The sequence below is a fragment of the Pleurodeles waltl genome, chromosome 6 (assembly GCF_031143425.1).
Source record: "Pleurodeles waltl isolate 20211129_DDA chromosome 6, aPleWal1.hap1.20221129, whole genome shotgun sequence".
Taxonomy (NCBI): domain Eukaryota; kingdom Metazoa; phylum Chordata; class Amphibia; order Caudata; family Salamandridae; genus Pleurodeles; species Pleurodeles waltl.
Window position 1 is genome coordinate 1708517000 of NC_090445.1, and position 23703 is coordinate 1708540702.

General features: G+C 44.8%; 1 protein-coding gene across 2 annotated transcripts in view; it reads right to left on the reverse strand.

Annotated features, from left to right (window-relative positions):
- Nucleotides 1–284: 284 nt before the first annotated feature.
- The window catches only part of PFDN6 (prefoldin subunit 6), a 49571-nt gene continuing 26152 nt past the window's right edge, over nucleotides 285–23703 (reverse strand). For both annotated transcript variants that reach the window (XM_069241879.1, XM_069241878.1), the window contains 4 exons: nucleotides 15684–15763; nucleotides 8866–8936; nucleotides 8304–8428; nucleotides 285–1043 (listed from right to left, as the gene is read on the reverse strand). In XM_069241879.1, the coding sequence (XP_069097980.1) occupies nucleotides 923–1043; nucleotides 8304–8428; nucleotides 8866–8936; nucleotides 15684–15747 (381 nt within the window). In that variant the 5' untranslated portion in view covers nucleotides 15748–15763 and the 3' untranslated portion in view covers nucleotides 285–922. The remainder of the gene's footprint in view (nucleotides 1044–8303; nucleotides 8429–8865; nucleotides 8937–15683; nucleotides 15764–23703) is intronic.

Here is a 23703-nt window from a genome sequence, read left to right on the forward strand (position 1 = left end):
CATCCTACTGAAAGAGGACGTCAGTCTTTGCAAACACCAAAGCTGCTGAGCGCCAGCTGTACTGCCAAGAGACTTCAGTGACTCCCTCCAGGGAAGGAGGCTGCCTCTCCATCCAAGAGGCCTTCCAAGCGGCCAAGCGCACTTCCATGGCAGGGTCAACAGAAGGAACTCATCGCTGTTTAGAAGTCTCAGTTGACTTGTACAGGTGCTACAAATCAAAGGAATCGCCAATCACTACTTAAAGCACATAAAAGTCTGACACCACACAAACCCTGCACAGTAAATCACATTCTGACCGCTCAGTTTTATTGTTGAAAAGTGACAAATCAAGATGTTACAGGACTGGAACCTCTCTGATACCCTGATTGATCAGTACAGAAACTCCCTTCTTCACCCCAACTCCATAACTTAATCCAAGCTTTCATACCACTGAGCAAAGTCATGTCCATCCCCCTAAACACGGCCAAGCAGACAGCATATTGCAGGGTCTTGGGAATTTCAGATCCTTGGTCCACATCTTAGTGGGTAGAGCAGAGTCCGCTCTACAGAGATCTGAGCATCAGAGAATGGATACCAGTCTTGGCCCAAGTTGACTGAAGAGCCAGTAGATAGTCTCAAATTCCGGTGTTAAGAATCCCAGTGATGTCAGAAGAAAGGGAATCCATGGTGCCAAAGGCCAGTTGATCATCAGACACATAGCTGGCCCTTAATGGTCTCTGATTTGACTGGTTCATATTCATTGACACTGAGGAGATATTTCAATATTTCTAAACTTGGGCACAAAACGCCTTAAGAATCGATGACAGGACACAGCAGCCTCTGATGTAGAGTCAAGAGGATGACAGGGCTGGGATAAGTAAGAGTCGATGTTGCGAATGAGGATTTAATGGTGTGACGAGGCAGGCTGTTTGAACCGCGACGCTCATGTCTTCACGGACACCTTGGCCTGAGCCTTCTGGAAGTCCTGCTGGAGCTTAGAGAGCACCTCGCGCTGCTGATCGGATTTCTTCTCCATGTCTTTCATCTGGGACTCGTAGCGCTTTCTGTAAGGGACAGGGAGAGTACACAGGTCAGGATGCACCGAACACCAGAGAGAGAAACATCACACATACTGGAAGAATGCGCCATTTGCAGGGAGCTGTTGTGGCTCAGCAGGCAGGCCCAAAGTGAGTCTCTAAAACTACGGATCACGGGGTACACTTCCACCCTACAGAACTGTGGGCAGGTAAGCTGAAGATTAAGTCATTTAATTATACTAACATGTTTTCTAAAGAGCACCAAGGTCCAGCTACCGCTTCTACACATTAATTTTCATGAGTGCAGTTGTGGGGAACGAAACTACTGAGAAAGAGTTCAATCATACCAGCCATCACCCACAAGAGAAGGCAAGGTGCTCCGCGACACGCAGTTCAAGTATTCTAAGTGAACCACTTAAAATGATGCAGAGAGCCATAAGGGCCGAATCTACTCCAGACGAAAAGAGACTGGGTTCAGGGACCAGAGTGCCTTCACTAGGCTCTTCTAATGGGAATTCAGTAAGGAGGACACAGGTTTTCCTGAGAGCAGGATTCGGTCAGTGCACAAGAAAAGTTATATTAAGTATGTTCCACCTCAAGCACTCTGCTGAACAATGCAACAGTCCGCATGAAGGCAGAAAAGTAATGGCAGTTACTCAGAAAGCCAACACTTCATTTTAAATACACCATGTCATTTTCTGCCACTCCGCTTCTGCGCAGGCAACCAACAAAGAAAGTGCGGATAGAAACTGTAGCAGAAAAAACACCAACCTGTCAGCCAATTCTACGAGCCCAATCTTTTTTGGGTTAACTGCTTGAGAGAGCCATTTGAGTTTTGGGTCAGCATAGGTTTTATATTTGGTAAATGTACAGATTAGATGGAAAAGCAAATGACTGAGGATCTAAAAAAAAATCATAAAAGAGAGGGATCAATGATATCAGTCAGCATTCTGAGCAAGCCACGTAGAGCATTCCAAGCTCTCCAGCCTCTTTCACCCACTCACTTGAACTGTACGTTAAACTATCCTGAAGATCACAATCAAACATGGCACTGCCAGCGCCCAGAACTAAAAGCTGCCCTTGCATGAGGTATCCCAAAAGAACCCAGTTATAAATGTGGTCTCCGGACAGGGGGGACGGCAATCTATGCGAAGGCGTTGTGCACTTCCCGACTCAAATCCCACATAGGAGCACCCAACGTGTTTCGCTCACACTCGAGCTTCATCAGGGTCATGTAGGACAACTCATGTTTATGTCTCTTGCTCTCTTTCTTTTTGGCAGTTTGCAGTAAGAGCTCAGAGGGCTGCTCGAATATGAAGAAGTGACGAATCAGGAATTTATTCAAATGGACATGATTGGAGCAATCTCTTAAATTATGTTTGTTGGACTAAATGTTTTGAAAATACGTTGGAAGTGGATGGAATATTTTGTTGCCTCTGACGCAATATAATATTTCTGATGCTAGGTTGTTTGGCAGCCAACATATAGAGGTGGGCAATAAGTTCACGTACACAGGAGAATTTACTGGTTGTGCGGAACACTGGTCCTCAGCTGCCTAGTTTGTTTATAGGTTGATGTAAAAGCTTAAGGCTTTTTTAGGGGTCCAGCCAATGGAGTATCTCCTCTTCTTCAGAGGGGGCGGTGGGGCAAAGAATGTTTGATGTTGGGGGGGGGGGGGAGGGTGTAGGTCGCTGGACCAAAAGAGCCTGGGAAGGCACAACCTCTTTGGCAGGGAACATGCGAGTTTAACCTTTAATAAACAGCATCACAATAGTAATCTAAAGAAGGATGGTTGGTCCGGTAAACGCAGAAAAGCCGAAAGGGGGAAATAACCTTAACAATGTCCACTGCAGGGCCTTGATGAGCCAAAGACAAAACAAATATCAGACAGCTTGGCTTGCAGTAGGTCTGTTCTGTGGGCTCCATACTAGGCCATTATGTATTCTCAGTGCCCGGTGTAAATTGTCTTCGGTTGGCTAGTCAGATGCCTTCAATTTGTGCCATTTAATCTCCGCTCATGGAGGCATGGGCAGTGCATAGTCAGGTGTAGAACCCTGCCCCTCTGCAGCAACAGAAAGCTTTCCTCTTAAGTGTCCAGACACCACACTCTCCTGGCTCAATCTGTGGTCATGATGCACTTTGGTGCAATTGTTCCTTATCTTCTTCAGACCTCTGGCCAGGAAAAGCTGAGGCAGTAAGGCATACAGGAGTCCTGTGTCCCACCCCTATTAAAATCCCTTTCTTAGGAATGACCTTTGCAGAAACTTAAATGTCCAAAGATATGGGCTGTGTTCTTTGCAATGGTGAAAATATCTTGCCAGTGTTCTACACAGTCAGAAGATGCCACATTAGGCTGTAGCCACCATTTGTGATCCATCAAAAACCGTCGGCTAAACCTATCAACTGTGGCGCTCAATGATACAGCTAAGGGGTACATAATCAGGGACATGTCTGGATGATTCGATCAACTAAACAAGTACAGATCCTTGCTTATAGCAGTACCGCATGGTGGTGGTCTTGCCCGTGAGAACCTGTAGCAGCGTTTCTTTGATGGATTTCACTGACAGTAGGAAGGCCTTCAATGCCAGGCGAATGTCCTGCAATTTCAACAGATTATATGGAATTGTTTTTCTTTCAGAGACTAGAGTCCTCTGACCTCCAGCCCTCCTAGATGACCTCCCCAACCCAACAGTGATGTGTCATCACCACCGTAGCTTTGAGTGGAGACAGCCACCACTGGAGATGTGAAGTCTCCTCCTAATCTTGGTTGACACCTGAAAGGCTTCCTTGGTGCTTTGCCCACTGAAACCTCAGATCCTACTGCGGAACCTGCATATGCCTTCCCGTGAAGGACAAGAAGGATGCATGAGGCCAATGGGCAAAAAGCCTCAGAGCTGCCTGCACCAAGATAGAGGGCCAAGGCTGAAACATCGGGATCATAGCTAGAATATCGTGTAATCTCTGTGAAGAAAGGCTATGAACTGCACCATATCCAAGGCAGTTCCTATAAAAGGAAGCCTCTGCAAAGAAGTCAGGTGTGACTTTGGCTTGATGTTTGAAAACCCTAATGATGTCACGAAGTCCTTTATCATTTGAAGGTAGACTATGACTGACTGTAGCAAGCCTGCCTTCAGCAGCCACAAACTGAGACAGAGAAAAACAGATATTTCCAACCTCTGAAGCTGGGCTGACGGCCCCACCATAGGTTTTGTGAACACCCAAGAGGAACTGGTAAGGACAAAGGGGAGCAACCATGAACCGCAAGTAACACTGGTGGGATTGCAGGGCAGGCACATTAAAGTAAGCATCCTGCAGGTCCAAGGCTACCCACCATTCAGCCTCCCAGATTCAAGGCAGACAGAACCTGGGCCAAAGGTAATTTTCACTTTATTCCTCAACAGGCATGCTTTCAGAGGATGAAGATCTAAAACTGGATGAAGACCTCCATCCTTGTTCGGCTTGAGGAAACAGCAGGAGTAACAACTTGTCCCTCTTTCCGAGTCCAGCGCCCTCCAGATAGCTTCTTTGGACGGTAGAGCTCGCACCTCTTGCAGTAAAGATGGACAGACATTCCTCTGAGAGCTGCCATGATATGTGAAGAAGGAAAGGAATCAAGGGACATAGCTGCATGGTGTGGAAAACAATGGCTGATCATGCCTCTCACAGGATGGTTATGCACCACTGCGGGCAAACTAAAGTGGCCGCAGGGGGAGACAGACTAAGAAGATCGCTGCGCCTGGTAACCTGTGCACTGCCTGCCTGAAATCAGTACCCAGGAAAGGAAGGACACTGCAGTGAATCCAGTTGTTGAACTTTGAAGAGGGAGGGCTGGAGTGGGAAGGGCAGCCAGTGCCTATAATCCAAACCTCTGGAGAAGCGTTCGATGGGATGGAAAACGGTCTGCCAGGAGTCAAAGGTAACACAGAACACACCTTAGCCTGGCTTTCCATGAAGCATTCCAGAGCAGAGACCGCTTTTTTGTCAAATAGGCAGGGTCCATCAAAAGGCACTGGGGATGCTTGTACATCTACAGAAAAATGTGCAGTTCATCACATCCACACGTGAAGACAGAGCACCACACTATTGCAAATAGCTTACTAAATAATCTGCTCTCAAAAGTTTAGACCAGCCAAGATCACATATTTGTCTGCATCCTGAATGATTTGAGCCAAGGAAACCCTAAACCCTTCCGGTGCTACCAGCAAGATCTCACTGGCCTTGTCCCAGAGGACGTGTGTGTAACTGCCTACATGGCTAACTACACTGACCTACCTCAGGGATAAGCTAGCTGAAGAGAACATTAATTTCCCAAATGCCTCAATCCTTTTCACCTCTCCAGGGAGACCATGGGAAACAAATTATGATTCACCTTGCTGGTGGAAAGTTTAGACAACCAAACTCTTGGGCGTGGGATGCTGCTTAAGAAAAACCAGGGTCGACGGACATCATTCTGTGGCATCTGGGCACCTGTCTGTGCATCGGTGGGCAAGAATCGGCTTAGACCAAGTGCCCATAAGAGTGCCAGTTAGGGATCTGATGAATAGAAGTCAGGGCTCGGAGGAAGCAGGCTCAGGTTGCAGAACTTTAGTAAGAACTTTTGTTTTAACCCAAACAAAAGGCAGTTGGTAGGTCCAGGTCCTTAATATTAGAGAAAGCCACAAGATTGCCAAAAATGCACAGCATGCCCACCTTAAAGGCCTCGACATGCTTCAGCATCACAAGTGGCAGAGGGGACTCGGCACACAAGATCAACTGTGGGATCAGCTTTTCATTTGGAGCTTGGGAGCGAGATCGAGTGGCAACTTGACATCCTTGCAACTTCTCTTGAAAGAGAAACGAGATGGGGGTACAGTTCCACTTTCCCTTTGCGCATTTACTATTTGGACTCCAACTTACCAGATTACTTTAGTTACAAAGACAACCTATCACGGGATCGGCCTAAAGAACAGGAACAGGTTTATGCCCTCGACCTGAACAGGACTTACAAGAGGTCTTGAACTTCTTTCTATGTTCAGCAACAAGCAGCTTCACTTCACCACCCAGGTTGCCGTGGGATGCAAGACAGCACATTTCTTTGCTTGGAGCCTCTTGGCCTCATGCCGCAAGCCCAAACTTCAAAGACACACCTTGTGCGGGTCTGTCACCGACATCTGTTTGACAGCTCTAGCATGCTTTGAATCCTGTTTTTTTTAAGGAGTAAGGAGGGGACATTGTTACCTTGCACACTGATATTCAATTTGAAAAACTTGTCAAATCGACCCCAAAAAAAAAAAAAAAGTGACCAGAGCTCTGGATCCATGTTCAAAGGAGTGGAAACAATGAGACGCTGGGATGCGAGGGTGGCACTTACACATGCCTCTGCTCGATCAAGTTCTCCTTCAGTGGGGTTTATCCACCCATCCCTTCTTAAACAATCCTGCAGCTGTCAGCATTCAAAGCCCTATCTCTCCCAGATCTCAGTGGCATACTCAACTTCCTCTAAGCCACTTCTTAGGTTGATGATGTTTTACCTTTGTCCTTCAGATGTCTCTCTTGGGATGCTTGCTTAACCATACCCACCCATTGTCAATACCTAGATCATGCAAGGCATCTGTCCAGAAGCTTTCAAACCAGGCCATATCCTCCCCTCTCCTCTGCGAATTTACACTAGAGTCTGAGGACCTTGTCCTTGTCAGCTACCTTGCCTAGCAAGATCATTGGAGGGAAAAAAAAAAAAAAGTCTACGTTCAACTGCAAAATCATATCAATGCTAACCATCTCCTGCATGACTCCCAGTTGGGCTTTAGATCATGTTGTAACTTGGAGACTGCAATCTCACACATCACAGACAATGGCTGCTGGATCACAGAAGAAGAGCGCTGCCTCCGGATACTAATGGAACTCGCAGCTGCCCTCACTCTTACAAACCCTGGAGTCTCAAACGGGATTTACGGGCAATGCTTTTCGCTGGCTCTCCTTCCTTACAATCATCTCGTCGAAAAACGTCTCCTCTGCTTTAGACATCCAATGCCTCAAACGTTGCTGGCACATTATCCAGATCTGGATGTCCAGAGCCTCCCTGAGCTCAAACAAACCAAAAGAGAATTCCTGCTAATTGCTAATAAACAAGTTTCTATCCAAAACAGGTTCAATGACCTGAAACTTGCCAACTTCGAGCCCCAAATTTCATTGAATGCCAAATCACTTGGATTTTCCCTTGACACCAACCTAACACTCGAAAGGAAAAAGAAAAAAAAAAAAAAAAAAAAAAAAAGACAGCCTGGTTTCAGTTCCTTCTTTTAAAGATAGTCAAATCATTCCTGCCAGAAAGGAACTTCAGAACTGCAGCTCAAGTTCTCACACTCCTGCATCTGGATGGTGGTAATGCCCTGCTCCGTAGATCTCAGACTACACATTGACACCCCTTTAGAGCTCCCTACACATCACAGCACAGGGCCTGAAGAAATACCATCCCCATCCTGATGGAATTCCATTGGTGTCTCTTGTAGCCCTCACCATCTTCAACATCAGCTGCATCACTTTCAAAGCCATCACGACCAGTATCCCCACAGATCTTGCAGACAAGCTCACCATCTCTGGTGGATCTCAGCTCATCCACAGCCAGGACATCAGACTAAGAAGTTAAAGAATTAAAAACAAAAGAGAAGGTCTTTTCCATCTATGAATCCAGGATCTGGAACAACATCAGGACCACCTCAAATGCTGCTCCAGTTTAGGAAAGAGTAGAAGACCCACCGCTGTAAATAACACTACATCACAATGCGTCTCGGAGCCAGAATACCCTTGCGGGTGACTTGTGTGCTGTACCGATGCATATCAAATAACACAACGAGTGCAAAACTGGCTGTGGCTCTCTTATTTAGTGGTAGGACCAATCCTCTGAGATGCTGAGGCCACACGACTGATGTAGAGCTAGATGGGAACTTAGCAAACTTAACAGTCCAACATTTCAAAAAGTAGCTCTAAATTTATAAACATGAGCACAAAGGCTGTACATAGGCTGGGCATGAGAATGAAGCATAGGAACAGCAAGGCACAAAACAATGTATATGAAGGATATGCAACGAGTATACATACAAAGCAGGATAAGACTAATCAGGTAGACGGCATTACATGCTTCTACTTGCTGTAGGCATGAATACGGTCCACGACACAATATGAGTGAATGAGCAGGCTGCAGCATTACTAGTTTGTCATGGCACTCTAGGACTGCATGTTGTTGTTCTTACAGCTCAGCACAAGACAACCAGCGCACATGCTGGTTCGGACGAGCAGACAAACACTCACATCTCTCCATTTATGTAGTCCAGGCGCTTAGCGACAGTGGCCTTGGCTTCTTCTAGGTCCTGCTTCACCAGCACCGGTCCGATTAGTTTGAACACCGTGTTGGACACATCAAGCAAGTCCAGCTCCTGTGTGAAAGAGAGAGGAGTCACAACCCCCGTTACCCAGGAAACGCTCCACCCCAATAACTAGGAGTCATACTACAAAACACCACTAACCAGAAAGAAAGGTTCCATAATTCATTCTCATTACTCCGCCCACCCGAGAGGGATACTCCACTACTTCTCTGGAATCTCACAATCACACCAAGATATTTCACAAAAGGGGTACTTCCACTCCCCACAATACAGGACTATTTCCTAACTCTGGAAGTGCACCTCAAAGTTTACACCAGGGAAAGCAGGAAGCAGCACGAAAGCAGTTCGCCAGGGCCAGAGTAAAGGCTTTGGGCCATATGTACGAACACTTTTTCCCATAGACACAGAATGGGTAAAAACCTTTGCTACATCTGGCCCTTTGTTTCTTCAAGCTCTAAAAAAGAAAATCAGAATATGTCTCCTCTCACCTCCTTCACAATGTTGTTCTCCGTCACTTGAGCTTCAAGTTTCTGCCTGGCTGACATACACTTATTAAGATCTACAGAGAGCAGAGGAGAAAAATATTATGAACAGACATGCATAAAAAGACAGATGGGATTAGAGCAGGCAAGGAGATCAAGATGAAACAGACACAGAAGGGTTCACAGATCAGTGGGGGGTGCAGATGAAGATAGTGGGGAGAAGCAAAAGGAGATAGCTCTCGTGTGAGGGCAGAGATGCTGAAGGCAGGTGAAGAAGAAAGACACACAAGGAAGACATGTCTCAGATAGGAGGGTTAGGGATGTAGCAGTATGACAGACAGACAGACAGACAGGTGGACTGTAGGTAAGGAAGGAAGACAAAAGGAGACGGATCTCAGGAATGAGAGTTAGGAAGGCACTAGTGAGACAGGCACACAAGGAGGCAGAGAGGTGCCGGCCTGGTGAAAAGGAAGACGACACAAAGGAAGAATTATTTCAGGATTGATGGTCAAGAAAGCATCTGTGAGAGACACACAAGGAGACGGGTGAGAAGAGGGCAAATGAAAGAATAAGGAACAGAGAGAAGGAAACAGTGCCAAGGGAGTACCAGTGTTAAACACTATAAGAGAACATATTATGACCACTTCCAGCACAGTGTGGCGGGTCCAATATGAACCGTTTCTAAGAGGTGCTTCCCAAAGATGGAACAGCAGTCCAAGGTCAACCACCACAAAAGTCCAAGGATGACCCCCACAAAGAGGGGCAGGGCTTTCATCCATCTCATTCGGTCCTTATGATAAAACACCATCCTGGGGCCACATAGCAGCACAGACTGTACACAGCAAAGGGTTAAGGGCTGATGACCAAGTATGTGTGGGTTAGACGTTTAGGATTCAGGTCAGCAACAGGCATACACATGTCCGAGGCACCTGGACTGTCCCAATGATGTCAAATCAGAGATCTAATCGATGTGAAAGGCGGTTAGGGAGGGAGGATTACTTGTAGAAAAATACACTAAAAACAAAATCTGATCACTTTTTGGTATATGAAACGTCACACATGGTGCAAAGACTAAAACTTGCCAGCACACTGGTTTAAGGCTTCAGTTGCTGCAAGAGACACAGAACGAAAGCATCCTGTGGGGGATCCACTGGTATGCAAGCGACCTACCCCTTAGGGCAGCTCCTCAGGGGCTGAGTGTCCCATCAAGGAACACCTCGAAGTCCCCAATGATGGTTCACAAACTCCAAGCATCAAAAGCACAAGATTGTCAAGTGCATGGAGAAAGTCCCTTAAAGTTGTGAAAACCCCAAGGATACAGGCGTTAACTCCATCATAAAAAGCTGGCCTATCACTTCAGGCGAACATGGTGCCAAATCATTATTGACCTACGCCTTCCGGGAACATCCATAAGAAGTATTGTAGAACCAGTGGTGGCTTCGACAGGTGAGACAGCAGCAAGTTAAAACAACAGAGGCAAGAGCCACCACGGTGGCCCAACAAGTGGCTACAATGGAGGAAGCCCGCTGAGGGACAGGGAACGACCCCCAGGCAGGAATACAGGAATGATTTTAGTTGGGACGAATGGACAAGGAGAAGCAGAGTTTTCTAGTGGCTTTCATCAAGACAAGTGTAATCACCACGAACTGATAAGCTGGAGCCTGAGGCAAGAGATGGGGAGAGGGTCGGCAGAGAAACCCCTTTTAGTGTTACTCACAGGACAAGAGTGAGCGGCTGAAGTGGGCAGGTCCATTGAGATATATTGTGGTGGGATGAAGCAAAAGCTGAGTTACAGCTGAACAGGCTTGAGGATACAGAGGGCTGACCCAAAGCCCATCTATGGATGTATACCTTATGTATTATAGATCAAAGATCAAAGTAACCCAGATTTAAGAGGGCAGAGGCAGTTCTGAAAGGCAGCTGTGCAAGTAAGTTCTATGGTCTCCCAAGGAACAGAAAAAGGGGACGCCTCTCAAATTTAGCTTTCTTGTAAACATTGCGAGGTCTGTCAAATCCATTCGATTACTATCTGGCACACATTTTAAGATTCAGAAGCCTCGCTACTGGTTAGGTGCAGGGGTGCTGCCGGGCCACCGGTGCTGAAGCACAATACTTCTGGATTGGAAAGGTATCCAGACTGCTGAACAGACCCTCCTGCTACCAAACACAAGATAAACTGCAATCCAGCAGGCGCTGCAATAATGTAAGAGACCAAGAACATCCCTCCACCTGTGCACCATTCACAAAGGGGATCCCCCAAAGCCTGTTCCTCATCATCAAGTCAACAACAGTTCATCAATGATGGACCTTACGCAGAAGACTGGGGAGGCAGGGGCTGGTAACTGGTGCAGATACCCTCAAAAGTTTTTGATCAGATACACTGAAATACTCCTCAGCGTTCAAGCCTCCTAGAAGGCAAGAAAACGATTAGTAAAGGCAAGACACTAACGTTACATCAATGGAATAGACGCCAACTGTCGTGATCAGAGCACAAGCCATCTGCAAGTAGATCCCACATCTTTCCACTGGCCTACTGCTGAGCCTGTAGACATTCCTCCAACAGTAAACGTACAGGCTTTGATTTCAGACAGCATTGTTAATATATTATAGCAATACCAAGAATTACCAATCTTATGCCAATGCACACATTACACCTGGGCTGGGCAACATCTTGTCAAGAACGTCCACACCATCAGCGTCACTTCATTACGTTTTTCGGTTGAGCGTGCAAGCGCTTTTCGACCTGTTTTATGTATTCTGTGGGCTTTTGACCATGCCCATCTCACACCCATCACTTTCACTGGTTTGTGGGCTTGCCTTTCAAAAATCCCTTGATGTCATAGGTAAGTGCTTTACGTTTGTCCTGCTATGGGGCAGTTTTGATACCGCTTTGCAGACTGACCCTGTTAAATGTATTATTGGACGATTGCAGATATACTTCAGCGTGCAGGAACTATATATTTTTTAGTCTCTCCCCTTCATGCTCAATGGCAGCCATGTTGCTCACAGTGCAGAGCAGTGCAAACTCCATCAGCGGTTATGAAGCGCTGGTCACACTGTTACCTAATCAGAGTCATTTCTTTTGGCTCTCCCCTTCACGCCCTATAGCTTTCACAAAAACACTCATTATTGATAAATGTTTTACATTAAAAAAACATTTTTTTATACCACAGAAATCCCCAAAGCGGCTCCCCCAACACAGCGGGAAAGCCAATACAACAATATTTACTGCACTCAGAAAACTAGGCCCATAATGCTTTGCAGACCATTACTTTTAGAAAACATTTTGGCTCATAACTCAATCTGTGGTGGTCCTGGGACAAAGGGACCACCACCAAAACATTCACAACAACGTGCTCCACCATCAACATTTCTGGGTCCCCAAAATAATAACCCCTCCCACCAGTCAATGTCTGTTTAAGCTCTCTCATTGTTGGAACTTTTGATCTGCAGCTTATGTTTAAGGGCCTTGCTTGTAATATTGTAGTAGGCCCACTAGCCTTGAAAATATGTAATGCACCACCTCCCTCTAAGGGTTAAATATGTGGTTGCACTGCATTATTTTCTGCCATTCTGTTTTCATCTGGTTATGACTTCTAGGGGCTAGCTATACGATTACATGACCATGTTTCTTAAAGTGCTATTTTTACTGTGGTGTTATCAGCATTACAGTCAACATACTATAATATCTGCAGCCCTTGGAAACTTGCCCCATGATGCTTTGCAGGGCATTCTTTTCTCAAAACATTTTTGCCCCTAACTCAGCCTGTGGAGGTCCTAGGACAATGGGAACACCACCAAAAAGTTCACCATGGCACACTTTCTGTCTAGGTCAACTCTGGGTCCACAAACTAGGTTAGTGGGGACCCAAAAAACAACCCCTCCCACCACTTAGTGCCTTTTTAAGCTCTCTCATGGCCGGAACCTTTTTTTTTTTGCAGCTGAGAGTAGTTTGTGTTTTAAAAGTCTTGTTTGTAATAATATTGCAGCAGCCCTGCTAGACATGGAATTATTTAATATACTATCCCCCCAGGGGCTAAATATGTGGTTGTTCTGCATTACTTTTTGCCATTTTGTTTTCATGTGGATATGCTCTCTAGGGGCTAGCTATATAGTCACATAACCATATTTCTTAGAAATTCTATTTTTATTGTGGTGTCGTCTAGTGGCTGTCCTTAGATTTACAGTCAACATACTACAATATTCGAGGCACTCGAAAACCCGCCCCATAATGCTTTGCAGGGCATTCCTTTTACAAAACATTTTTTATCATCGCTGGGTCCCCACACTAGATGAAGGCAGCAACATCGAAACGAGTTCCTGTAATTTTCAACTTTAAACAAATTGATGAATAGCACTTATACGGAGTAACTGTTGGCCCTTTGAAGGAGAAGATCTATACATATATATATTTTGTTTTTTTTAGGGGGGGGGGGCACCTGCTAGGAAGTCTTCCTGGGTGCATTTTCATGACGATGCCAGTAAACACATTGCACACCCAGCAAAACCACATACCTGTCTCAGATTAAGGGTCAGCATTCTTCACTATGAGAATGTGGCCCAGAGGCTGAAGTGCTGACTTATACAAGCTGCACTTTCTGCTATTCACAGTGCAATATTGCCATAGCCTGCAAGGACCACAACGCACAGGGCTCAGAGTTTAATAGAAATGTAATCATCTCCAAAGCATTGCCTCGTTCTGTCAGATAAAGAACTTTCAGAGCCAAGTTATGCTTTATTAAATGAGATGCCTTAACACCATACATACAGCTAGTAGGGGACACCGCCAGCAGGGGATTTAAGCACGCCACCTAATTTGTTGAAAATTATAAAGAATGCTAATTTTACTGTGTTACATACAATGCTTTTTTCTGCATATACAGGATTTGTTATTTTAGAGGAGCAATGCTGAAAAGTAAAGGATTTGGAATTAACACTACATAAACAAACCCCTTCACTTCTTTTCAGCAAAAAAAAAGAAACCTGAAAACTATTCTTATCTGGATCAGGAAACTTAAAATATTAATGGCCTTAACATTTATTTTTATCTTGGATAAAAATAAAAATAATTTTAAAGCTAAGGCTTACGCAAACCAACCTTCAAGATATTGAGAGCAGTAGGCCTGGTGTATATATCGTTGGATAATTAACTGCTTGGTTGTGTAACTGAGTACTAAAGTATGACATTTATAGCTGTTCGCTCTATGGTTGTGCCCCTCTTCAATCTTTCCAGGACAGACACGCTCTTCAGCTATACATAATTTTGCAGTGATGGTATATCAGGGGGTAATGGTTGGAAGTATTTCAATTACAAAGTAAGCAAAATTATATCTGTAGGACCCGATTAAAAAAAGAATAATTTCCACACAAACTGACATTAAGTAAAACAAAGTGATCTTTTAAAATCATGTTTTATATAATCTGACCTTCACATCTGTCTGGGCAATTCTGATAATAAAAATAAGATTTCAGAGATATTAAGTGCTCCCTGTTCGAGGGTACAAAGTTAGGGGCTCATTAAGACATTGGCAGTCAGATCAAGAGACTGCCAATGCTGTGGGGAGGACGCCACCAGCATGTCGGTGGCGCCCCCTCTTTCGTATTACAAAGTTCCCACTGGGCTGACTGGCAGGAACACTGTAACATGACGTACCCACCAGGCTGACCTGCTGGATCAGTGCCACGATACAGCACCCTCAGAATGTGCACTGTCTGCTGGATGGGGGGCCCCCGGACACACGCTTTCCTCCAGCCTTTCCATGGCGGGGGTGACTGCCATGGAAAGGCTGGCGGACAGCTGAGACGTAATCAGCACAGTGGCGCTGAGCTTAGCATCACCGTGGCTGAGCACACAGACTGCCGTCTAATCATCGGGAACCACGTCCTGGCTGTGTTGACGCTCTTTAGGTGGTCCCGCCCGCCAAAGTTGTAATGTGGTGGTGGGACCACCAGGTGTGCGGCAGTCCCATTGTCACACTTGTAATGGGGCCCTCCATCTTTTAAATTTATAAACATATCTACGGTTTCTTCGATCAAGGGTATCTGTGGAGCTTGCTTTTGGATGAGACCCTGATGAGTCCTGGGGAGGTTAAGCAGCCACAGATAGGCAAAGTTGAAATCGACTAAAAGTGGAGGACTTGGAAGGAGAAGCAGAAAGAAAGAATAACCTGAGGAAATCTAAAAGCCTACAATATGGAAGTTGAAACATTTTATCTGCATAAAGATAGAGATGATCGGAAGCTCGGGGTCTCCATATCTTGCACACCTGGGTGAAATCAACTTGAGAATGAAAGCAGAGAGTAGGAATTAGAGGCACTCATGGAAGGAGGGAAAGCAAGAGAGCTACAGAATTATGGAAGGAAAGAGGCCCACTAATGAATGTTTAAAGCACAACTGTTAGATTATTTTGTGTACCTTACAGCTGGGCTCTGGAATTCCCTCCAGTTAGGTCTTAGGTTAGCTTCTTCAGAATCCATTTCAAGAAAACTTGGAAGACTTTTCTTTTTAACTTTGTACTCTAATTTCTCATATTTTCCAGTCACTTGCTGCCAGCACCACAACGCTTCTTTGGAAGCAGCTGCGCACTTTATTACTTAATTTGTACTGTATTTCACTGTAGCTGTTAAAAGAAAGCCCGTTGGAAGCAGGACCAACAGTGGAAAGAGAAGTTGATGGAAGAGGTAGGAGGACTAAAGACGAAAAAAAGACAGAAAATGGTAGAAAAAGAAACTGCTGGAAGGGGAAACACAAAACACTGGTGGTAGAACAGTTCAAAGAGGCATCTGACAGACAGACTTGAGAGGTGACCGAGCATGTGGCTTTACCTTTCTGTAACTGCTGATACTTTTCCACCTCAGCTTGTAGCTTCTTCTGCAGTTGTTCTGCCATGGCGACTTCTAATGATCTGAAAAGATAAACAGAACAGGTTAAAGACAGAACTCAAGTGAAATCCTGGAGAACTAGCACAACAGCCCTTAGTGTTAACGCCAGGAGTACTACTGCCTGACCCCTGTGAACATCTGCACGCTAATCCAAGCAGTACAGAGTCTAGCCTTGGGAACATCAGCATGATAACCCATGGAGCATGTATGTGTACCCTAGCCCTTGGGAACACCAGCATGCTAAACCTTGAAGCACGTGCACCCCAGCCCCTGGGAACACCAGCATGCTAATCCATAGAGCACATACGTCTTAGCTCCCTAGGAACACCTGCATGCTAATCCTTGCAGAATGTACAGAAAAGACCCTGGGTACATCACACTAATCCCAGGAGCAACGACTGCTCCATCTCAGGATACACCAGCATGATAATCTCTGGAGCACATATAGCGTGGCCCCTGGGAACACCAGCATGCTAATCCTTGGAGCACATACAGCCTAGCCTCTGGGAACATCAGCCTGCTAAACCTTAGAGCATGTACAGCCTGGCCACTGGGAACCCTGGCACACTAATCCCTGGAACACATATAGCATGACCCCTGGGAACACTAGCATGCTAATACTTGGAGCACATAGCATGGTCCATAGGAACACCATGCTAATCCTTGGAGCACGTGTACTGTCGCCCCTTTGGAACACCATGCTAATCGCTGAGCAATGACAGCTCTATCCCAGGATACACCACCACACTAATCTTTGGTGCATGTACAGTTTAGCTCCTGGGAACACCAGCATGCTAATCCTTGGGGCACATACAGCATAGCCTGTGGGAACACCAACATGGCACTCTCTGGGGCACGTACAGTATGGCCTCCGAGAATACCAACATGACACATGCACGTTTCATCCCTTGAGACACCAACATGCAAATCTCTGGCACGTACAGCCTAACTCCTGGATCCCTGACCGCTCGACTTCAAAAGACACCTGTGTGCTAATCTCTCGAGTGACACTGCTGAGAATCCTAGGAGAATATACAGCCTAAACCCTGGAAACACCTACCAGGATGCTAACGACTGCTCGACCTCAAGAGAGACCTGCATGCTATTCCCTGGAGAACTTATATGGCAACCTATTGCTAGAATTTTAAAAGCAAGATGGAGTGGACACTGGCGTAACATTAGCCCCCAAGCTCCAGGGTCCCCTCTGCACAGGCAGCCCTTGCGCTGAGAGCTCCTGACTGGGTCGCAACCCTGACACTCCACACCCCCCCCCCCCTCCCTCCCCAATGTACTTTGCAGGGGGAGTGGGGGCGGGAAGAGTGCTCAAGTTTCATTACACTACTAGGAGATGACAGTTCAAGGGTTGGTTATATGTCTAGGTTGACAACCTAGCAGTCTGTAAAACCTATTGTAATCAATTCTTTACAATGTACAGAGTGGAACTTTAAATCTTGAGATGGCTCTCTCTCACCTCATACTACTGGCTGTTTAGTGCATCATTCCACCTCCTACAGAGTGCTAGTATTGCAATACAGCAGGGATTATTTTATATATAAAAAGTACTATGTAGCACAAACCTTAAATAATTTATCTCCTGGATGCATTTTATACAGAAAACAATGGTCTACAGGTTTTTCCTTAATGTTTAGTTACTCAGGCCTACTGGATTTTCTAAATATTGTTTCCATTTTAAAGTGGGCAACGATCTGCACACCTCCACCTTGAATACTTTAAGTGTAAAGGGCAGACCTGATCACATACGGGAAGCCACAGAGTGAAGTCACAATCTCCGATTTTACACTAAATGGACAGACCCCCCTCATTAACCAACAAGTGCCAATTGTCCTTTAGTGTCCTTTGAAGCTCAATTAGATTCACACATAAAACCTGTACCGCTAGGTCCATGTGTTTAAAGTAATCAGCAGATTTAACTCAGGATTGGGCTTAGTTCAGAAGTGTGGTATTCCTATAGCCCCATGACATTGTTTGGGGTCAAGGACAACAGGTTTTCAGGTTTATTTTATCCTTGGGCAAGTAGGCCCAACCCCTTGCAGCACAATCCCTTTGTCTGCCAATTTACAGTACCACATTATGAAGTAGAGAAGGAAATGGTCTGTGGTTGTGGAAATGTGTCTCCATATGTTAATGCCATTTGAATTTGTATTTATGTGTCATTAATGCAAAACTTTTATTATTAGGGTGAGCATTCTAAATAAATGTTGTAAGCTTGAACTACATTACAGTGGTTCCAGTAAAAAAAAATATATATATATAACAACAAAAAAAAAAATTACAATGAATGAATAAATACAAACATTTTCAGGAGCTTTCAAGCAACATTGATGATTCTCTGCTTTCAAAATAAAATGTTCACAACAAAACTGCAACTAGGAAAGTTTTAATAAACTACTGTGAAATTTTAGGAACCATTTCTATATGCAGTAGAATGTGCTGATGCATGCTACTACTTGAAAGACATATTCATAACGATAAGTCGGTGTAAACAGTTTCAACATTATGGGAAAAGTGAAAATATACAACAAAGCGGATAGGTCTGACATTGGTGGTCAGTCTTGGTTTTGTCAATGTGTGTCTTGTTTTGACATTACTTTTGTAAAACCTTATTGCTGTGGGAGCTGCAGGGCCCTCGCTACTCTGCCAAGCATTGGCAGAAAGCAAAAATATCTATTGGTCTCAAAACGCACACACTGCCATACTAGCTGCGGGCACTGAACAACACTACTCAGTTCTTAAAATAATTCACAAAAAGTGCAACCATGGAATTTGTCTTTGCATTAGTGCAGATTTACATATTTCATGAATTCACAATAATTTACTGAAATAGACCAGAAAACCATAATCCTTGAAATTATTTCTGAACTGCATTTTAGCACAAGCAAATATGCATGTGTAGTTTTGCTCATGCAAAAATCTGTTGAGCGTTTATAGTTTGATTCACCTCCAACCACTTTTTTCCTCAACCATGGAAGATGTTTTACTTCTGACCCTTGTAATGCGTACATTTCCAACCTTTCTCAGTATAGGAAAAGATTAGAGAAGATCTGGTGAAAACCCTTAAAACATACAAGTCAGTAGTTTTGCACAGACTCACAAAGGCATACTAACCCTGGACCTATTGATTACCACTAGCCCCAGCCCATGTATGTAGACCTGCAGAAAGGAGGGAAAATAAGGAAACTGCTAGTATTCAAGCCCTACTACAGTATTAGCCCTGGCATAATCAGAGAAGCTCTTATATAATGAGACTGGTGCCATAATTTGTCACCACACTACAGGGCACCAAAAGGACAAGTAGATTTCTTTTTTACAGGACAGGTAGATTTATAAAGAAACTTGTCTCATCAACAATTAGATATTTTATTAAATTCCACATCCCTGTAGTTGAAGAAAAGGCCCACTTCCATCCGGAGTCTGGATACTTGGTAGCTATCCAGTAACTAGAATGGCAAGGCAGTGGGGGAAACAAAAGATTATCTCTAGTCAAGGTGAGGGAAGGGCTCTTGGTCTAAAATGCTGCACTCAGCTGACTCCAGAGGGAACTCCTAGTGGCTCCCCAATAGTGGAATGTGCTCCATGTCACAATGATGATGCCTCACTCTTCTTAACCGTATGCCCTATTTAAGGCAGAGATGTGGACTCTTACAGCCTGATTTGGAGTCTGAATGACAGGTTACTCTGTCAGAAACATGACTGATATCCTGCCTACATTACTACACATTCATTACATCCTATGCCACTTGTAGTAAGACTAATGGGATACCTATCACGTTTGCGAAGGAGTAAACCATCCGCAAAACTCTGAATCAGGCCCTTAGTACTCCTGCAATCCAGAAGGAGTACCACAATTTTAAGAATACTTTCTGCAACCTACTGTTCACCTCATCTAGATCATTTCTGGAGAAAATTCAAACAGATTTTGCCTGGGTTTACAGACATCTATCTTCCCTATGATCCATTGGTGTAAGTGTAGGAGGCTGGCCCACTATGTAGTGAACAAAGCTTGGCACACAGTGCAGGGGGTCCAGGCAACCACACATTGGTTTACAGAGGTAAAAACGATATCACTTAATGCTCTAAATTATATGGTAGGTTGGTCGAGCAGTTAGGCCAATCTTGGAAAAGTGCAAAGCATTTGTTGTACTCACATTATCAATCATGCAACTCACACATTTGAAGGAATAACTCAACACCAATTTATAAAAATACTTCAGATTTTTATATACATTTTGTGACCAAGGTTATCAAAATTGGTTAAGTACTTGTGGAGGTATGGGTAACTCCCCTGACACCCAAATGAGTCACTTGGGATGACCTTGAGCTCCTTCTGGGTGCTCTGTAAATTGCCTACAAGGTGAAGACTGCTGTTTTGATCTTTATAGATCAGGTGCTTGAGCTTAAAAAGACAGCATTGGACCACTCTAAGGTAATGAAACTTCTGAAGCTTCTGGTTCCTTTGAGGGGGTGCCTAAGCAACTGATGTCCCCATTTGTTGGAAGGAGTTCCAACTCTGGGCCTTAATGGAACCAAGCGAGAAGATGGTGAAAAGAAAAGAAAAAAAGTCTCTAGTTTGTAAGGCTCCCTTACACTTCTACTTTTCAATTTCTGCCCGAGGTGTGTGACACACCTAATTACTACACACATTTATGCCTCTTTCTAGCAGACATAGCAGGCTCAGCACAAGAACATCAAGGAGAGAAATGATTCTATGGCAGCCCAGAAGGTAAACCCTTCAATGTTTGGGTGAGGTCACAGTAATACTTTGTCTTTGTCCTTGGCACAGCTTAATTTTTTTTTAAGTGTGGCCCGAATACAAGTATCCCACTTGGTTAGCCTGTCATTAGGTCTCGGCTCTAGACGGCACACATGCGCAGTTTTGAACCAAGACATGCTGTATCTACATCGAGGGCTTCAGCCTGCCCATGGGCTTGCCATGTGCTGGCATCATCATGGTTACATTTTCCGTTTCCCCCATTTGGCAAGGGCATGCATACATGATGCCCCTTCAGGGGTTTAGCCACAGCCGACACCTCCCCCCCCTTGAGCACACCTCCCAGCTACTACTAAACATTCACAGTGGGCATTTTCTTGCATTGTTCTGGGACCACTTTTTTGTTTTCATATGGGTGACTGCCCGGCCTCACGTTAGGAGCTCTGGTTACGTCTCGCTGCCCCTTTTATCCACAGATTTACACGCAGGTTTTTTGGCGTCTCAGCAGACTAAGATAAAATTTTACCCGGTCGTCCCCAGCCCAGCTCAGGAGAGACCAGAAGCAGCACTGTAATTAGTCCCTTTAACCAGGAGAGCAAAACATCCACCCTTAAAAACAAGCATACGGTTGTGTACTGTTTCGAAACAGTAAGAACACGTCCGCAATTTACCCGTTTGCCTGCAATGAGCATAGGCCACAACAGCAAGTCATCTGAAGAGGTTAAACAAGAAAAGGAATATCTGAAGGCGCTTGAGTGGAGTAAGGTCTGAGGTGCTGTGTGAAGCAGACTGAGCCTGGTTAAGGGATTCCAGATCAGCGTGCTTGCCTCTAAGACCACCTATGTCAGACTTTTTTTTTACTCTCCCTCTCTCTGACAAAGAGAAGGCGTATAATGTCATTCTCACACCAATTTGCACTCTATTGCAGGAGATCGTATGCACAGAAACATCAACATTTCCTGCTTCGAGACTGCTAGAGACAAAGTTTACAGCAATGATGTGTCGAAATGCCGCTGACGTGTCTTTCCATTCACACTGTATTTATTTTCTTCTATATGCGATATGTTGAAAAAAAAGACACCAGGTCTGTGTACCAGATAGCTGTATATAGGTGCTTTCCATATCCAATGGTTTATGATGGGTGACTGTCTATGCAGGGCACATAGTTGCATATCCTGGTTTCTAGTATGCACGTCGTTGTTACATCAAAAAAAAAATAAACTCGTAGTATTTCTACTTCCATAGTCCAGCACTTAATCTGCCTTGTTCCCTGTTTCGCGTTCACATTTTTTCCCCACAGCAGAGTTTGCCTCCAAGAGTCTGTGTTGGGTTTTGACAAGGCTTCTTGTATGTGGTGCAGGTGTGCTGCAAACCTCTGCATCATGGAAACAGCAACCCGCCTGTCTAATCTGCTGAATATAAAAAGAAGAAATGAAAAGGGGAGAGGAGCCAAGCATCGGCAAAGCCAATAGGTCTTGGCAATCCAAGAGCTATAGGCGCTGGCAATGTAAATGTATTTGTGTACGGCTCTGTGGCTGTTTTTACTGATATACACAAGTGCATTAACGTTGCCAACATCTATTGGCTTTGCCAATGCTTGTTTTGAACTTTGACACTTTTGACCCTACTGGCGATGGTCAGCTCCTTAAATGTAGGATTTCTACATTTCTGCTCCACCATTCTCGTTTTTTTTGTTTTGTTTTTTTTAAAAACTTTTGTTTAATGATTAAAGTTTGCTTTTGAAAAGAAACATTGCTTCCCGGTTTGTTTGCAATTGTGCCTGCATGTTGAATCGTGCAGCTCCTGTACGATCTAGAAGTGGCTTACGCATGCTTTCTGTTGAATGAGCTGAAGTGTTGTTTTGAGGCCATGAAAAGCTGCACCACCAACCCGGTTATTTGTGATGAGCCAAGATTTTTTCCTCCAGGGGCTCAAATAATTACTCGAGATGATAATCTTTAACCGCCATGCTAGTCACAAGTCTAGTATCTTATGAACGAGGCACCCAAAGTGTACCCACTCCAAAGCGAGGGTGGCTACTCTTGTCTCAATGCGGTGATGGGAAACAATGAAAGCCCTGAGCTACAACTGTGACATATTCGGCTCATTTCCCTACAGTCCAGAGCTGAACTTCTGCTTGTTGCTGGTCTCCATGCAAAATTAGCTCAACTCAGATTCCTACATAAGCACGGATGTGGCTAGTGGAAAGAAAAATCTTACTTGCCTGCACAGAGCAGGGCAGAGTCATCCAAGATAAGGCACCCTGGTCCTAGAAGCAAGCTTTCTGCACCAGAAAGATGCCTCAACAAAAGTAAACCACCCAAAAGCTGCGAGATCCTCACAGCCCACGAGAAGAAACAACAGACCAAAGATCAACATCCTCTGCAATGTGAGGCAGCAGCATCACCTGTCTTCACTGAAACTGGAATGTAGCAGACCAGTTATGGACCCTTTGGGCACCCACCTTGTTCCTCACCCAGTCCCAGAAGGACAGGGGGTTGGCTTGTCTTTGCATCTAGTATAGTCTACTTTTGTTGGCTGAACAAGCCGACTTCCACAAGAGTTTGGGCCAGCTCTCTAACTTCAAGGGATTCTCTAAAGGCAGGTATCCCAAAGAGACGTCATAATGGTGCAATTATATCACTTTAGCTGATATTTAAAATCTCAGAAACACAAAGCAACAAGATGAAGCCATCACTGATTTGGTCCTGAAAGGACCGCACTCCCACCACTGACGAACACTGGGTCTCGGATGGAAAGTGCAGTGATCACAATGGCTTCACACAGTAAGCTCACTGTGGTTTAGGTTCAGAGACCTTTGACCATGAGGGGGGCTAGAAACTCAGCAGTTGAGGCTTCGGATTGAGTCGCTGAGCTGTGGACCTCCAGGGCCTTTTTCCTGTCTACATTAAAATCTGATTCTCCTTTCAAGTTATAAAACTGAATTGGTACTCATATCATTATGTGTTACTCCCTGTACCAAACTTTTGACGAGCTTCTAAGCCTCGCCATGTTATAAAGTAAAGTAGTGCTAGTGCGAGACAAGAGCCCACAGAAAGTAAGTGGGGTATTCAATTAGAATGCACCAGTACTGGTGCTCCTGGGAGGCCACAGGACAATGGCATCACACAGGATGCAGTCCAGTAACCCAGGACTTTCCTACGACCTTCAAAAAAGACTCATCCCACGCTTTCCTAATTGGTGCAGGATCGTATCAGCTGGATTCGGTAGCAG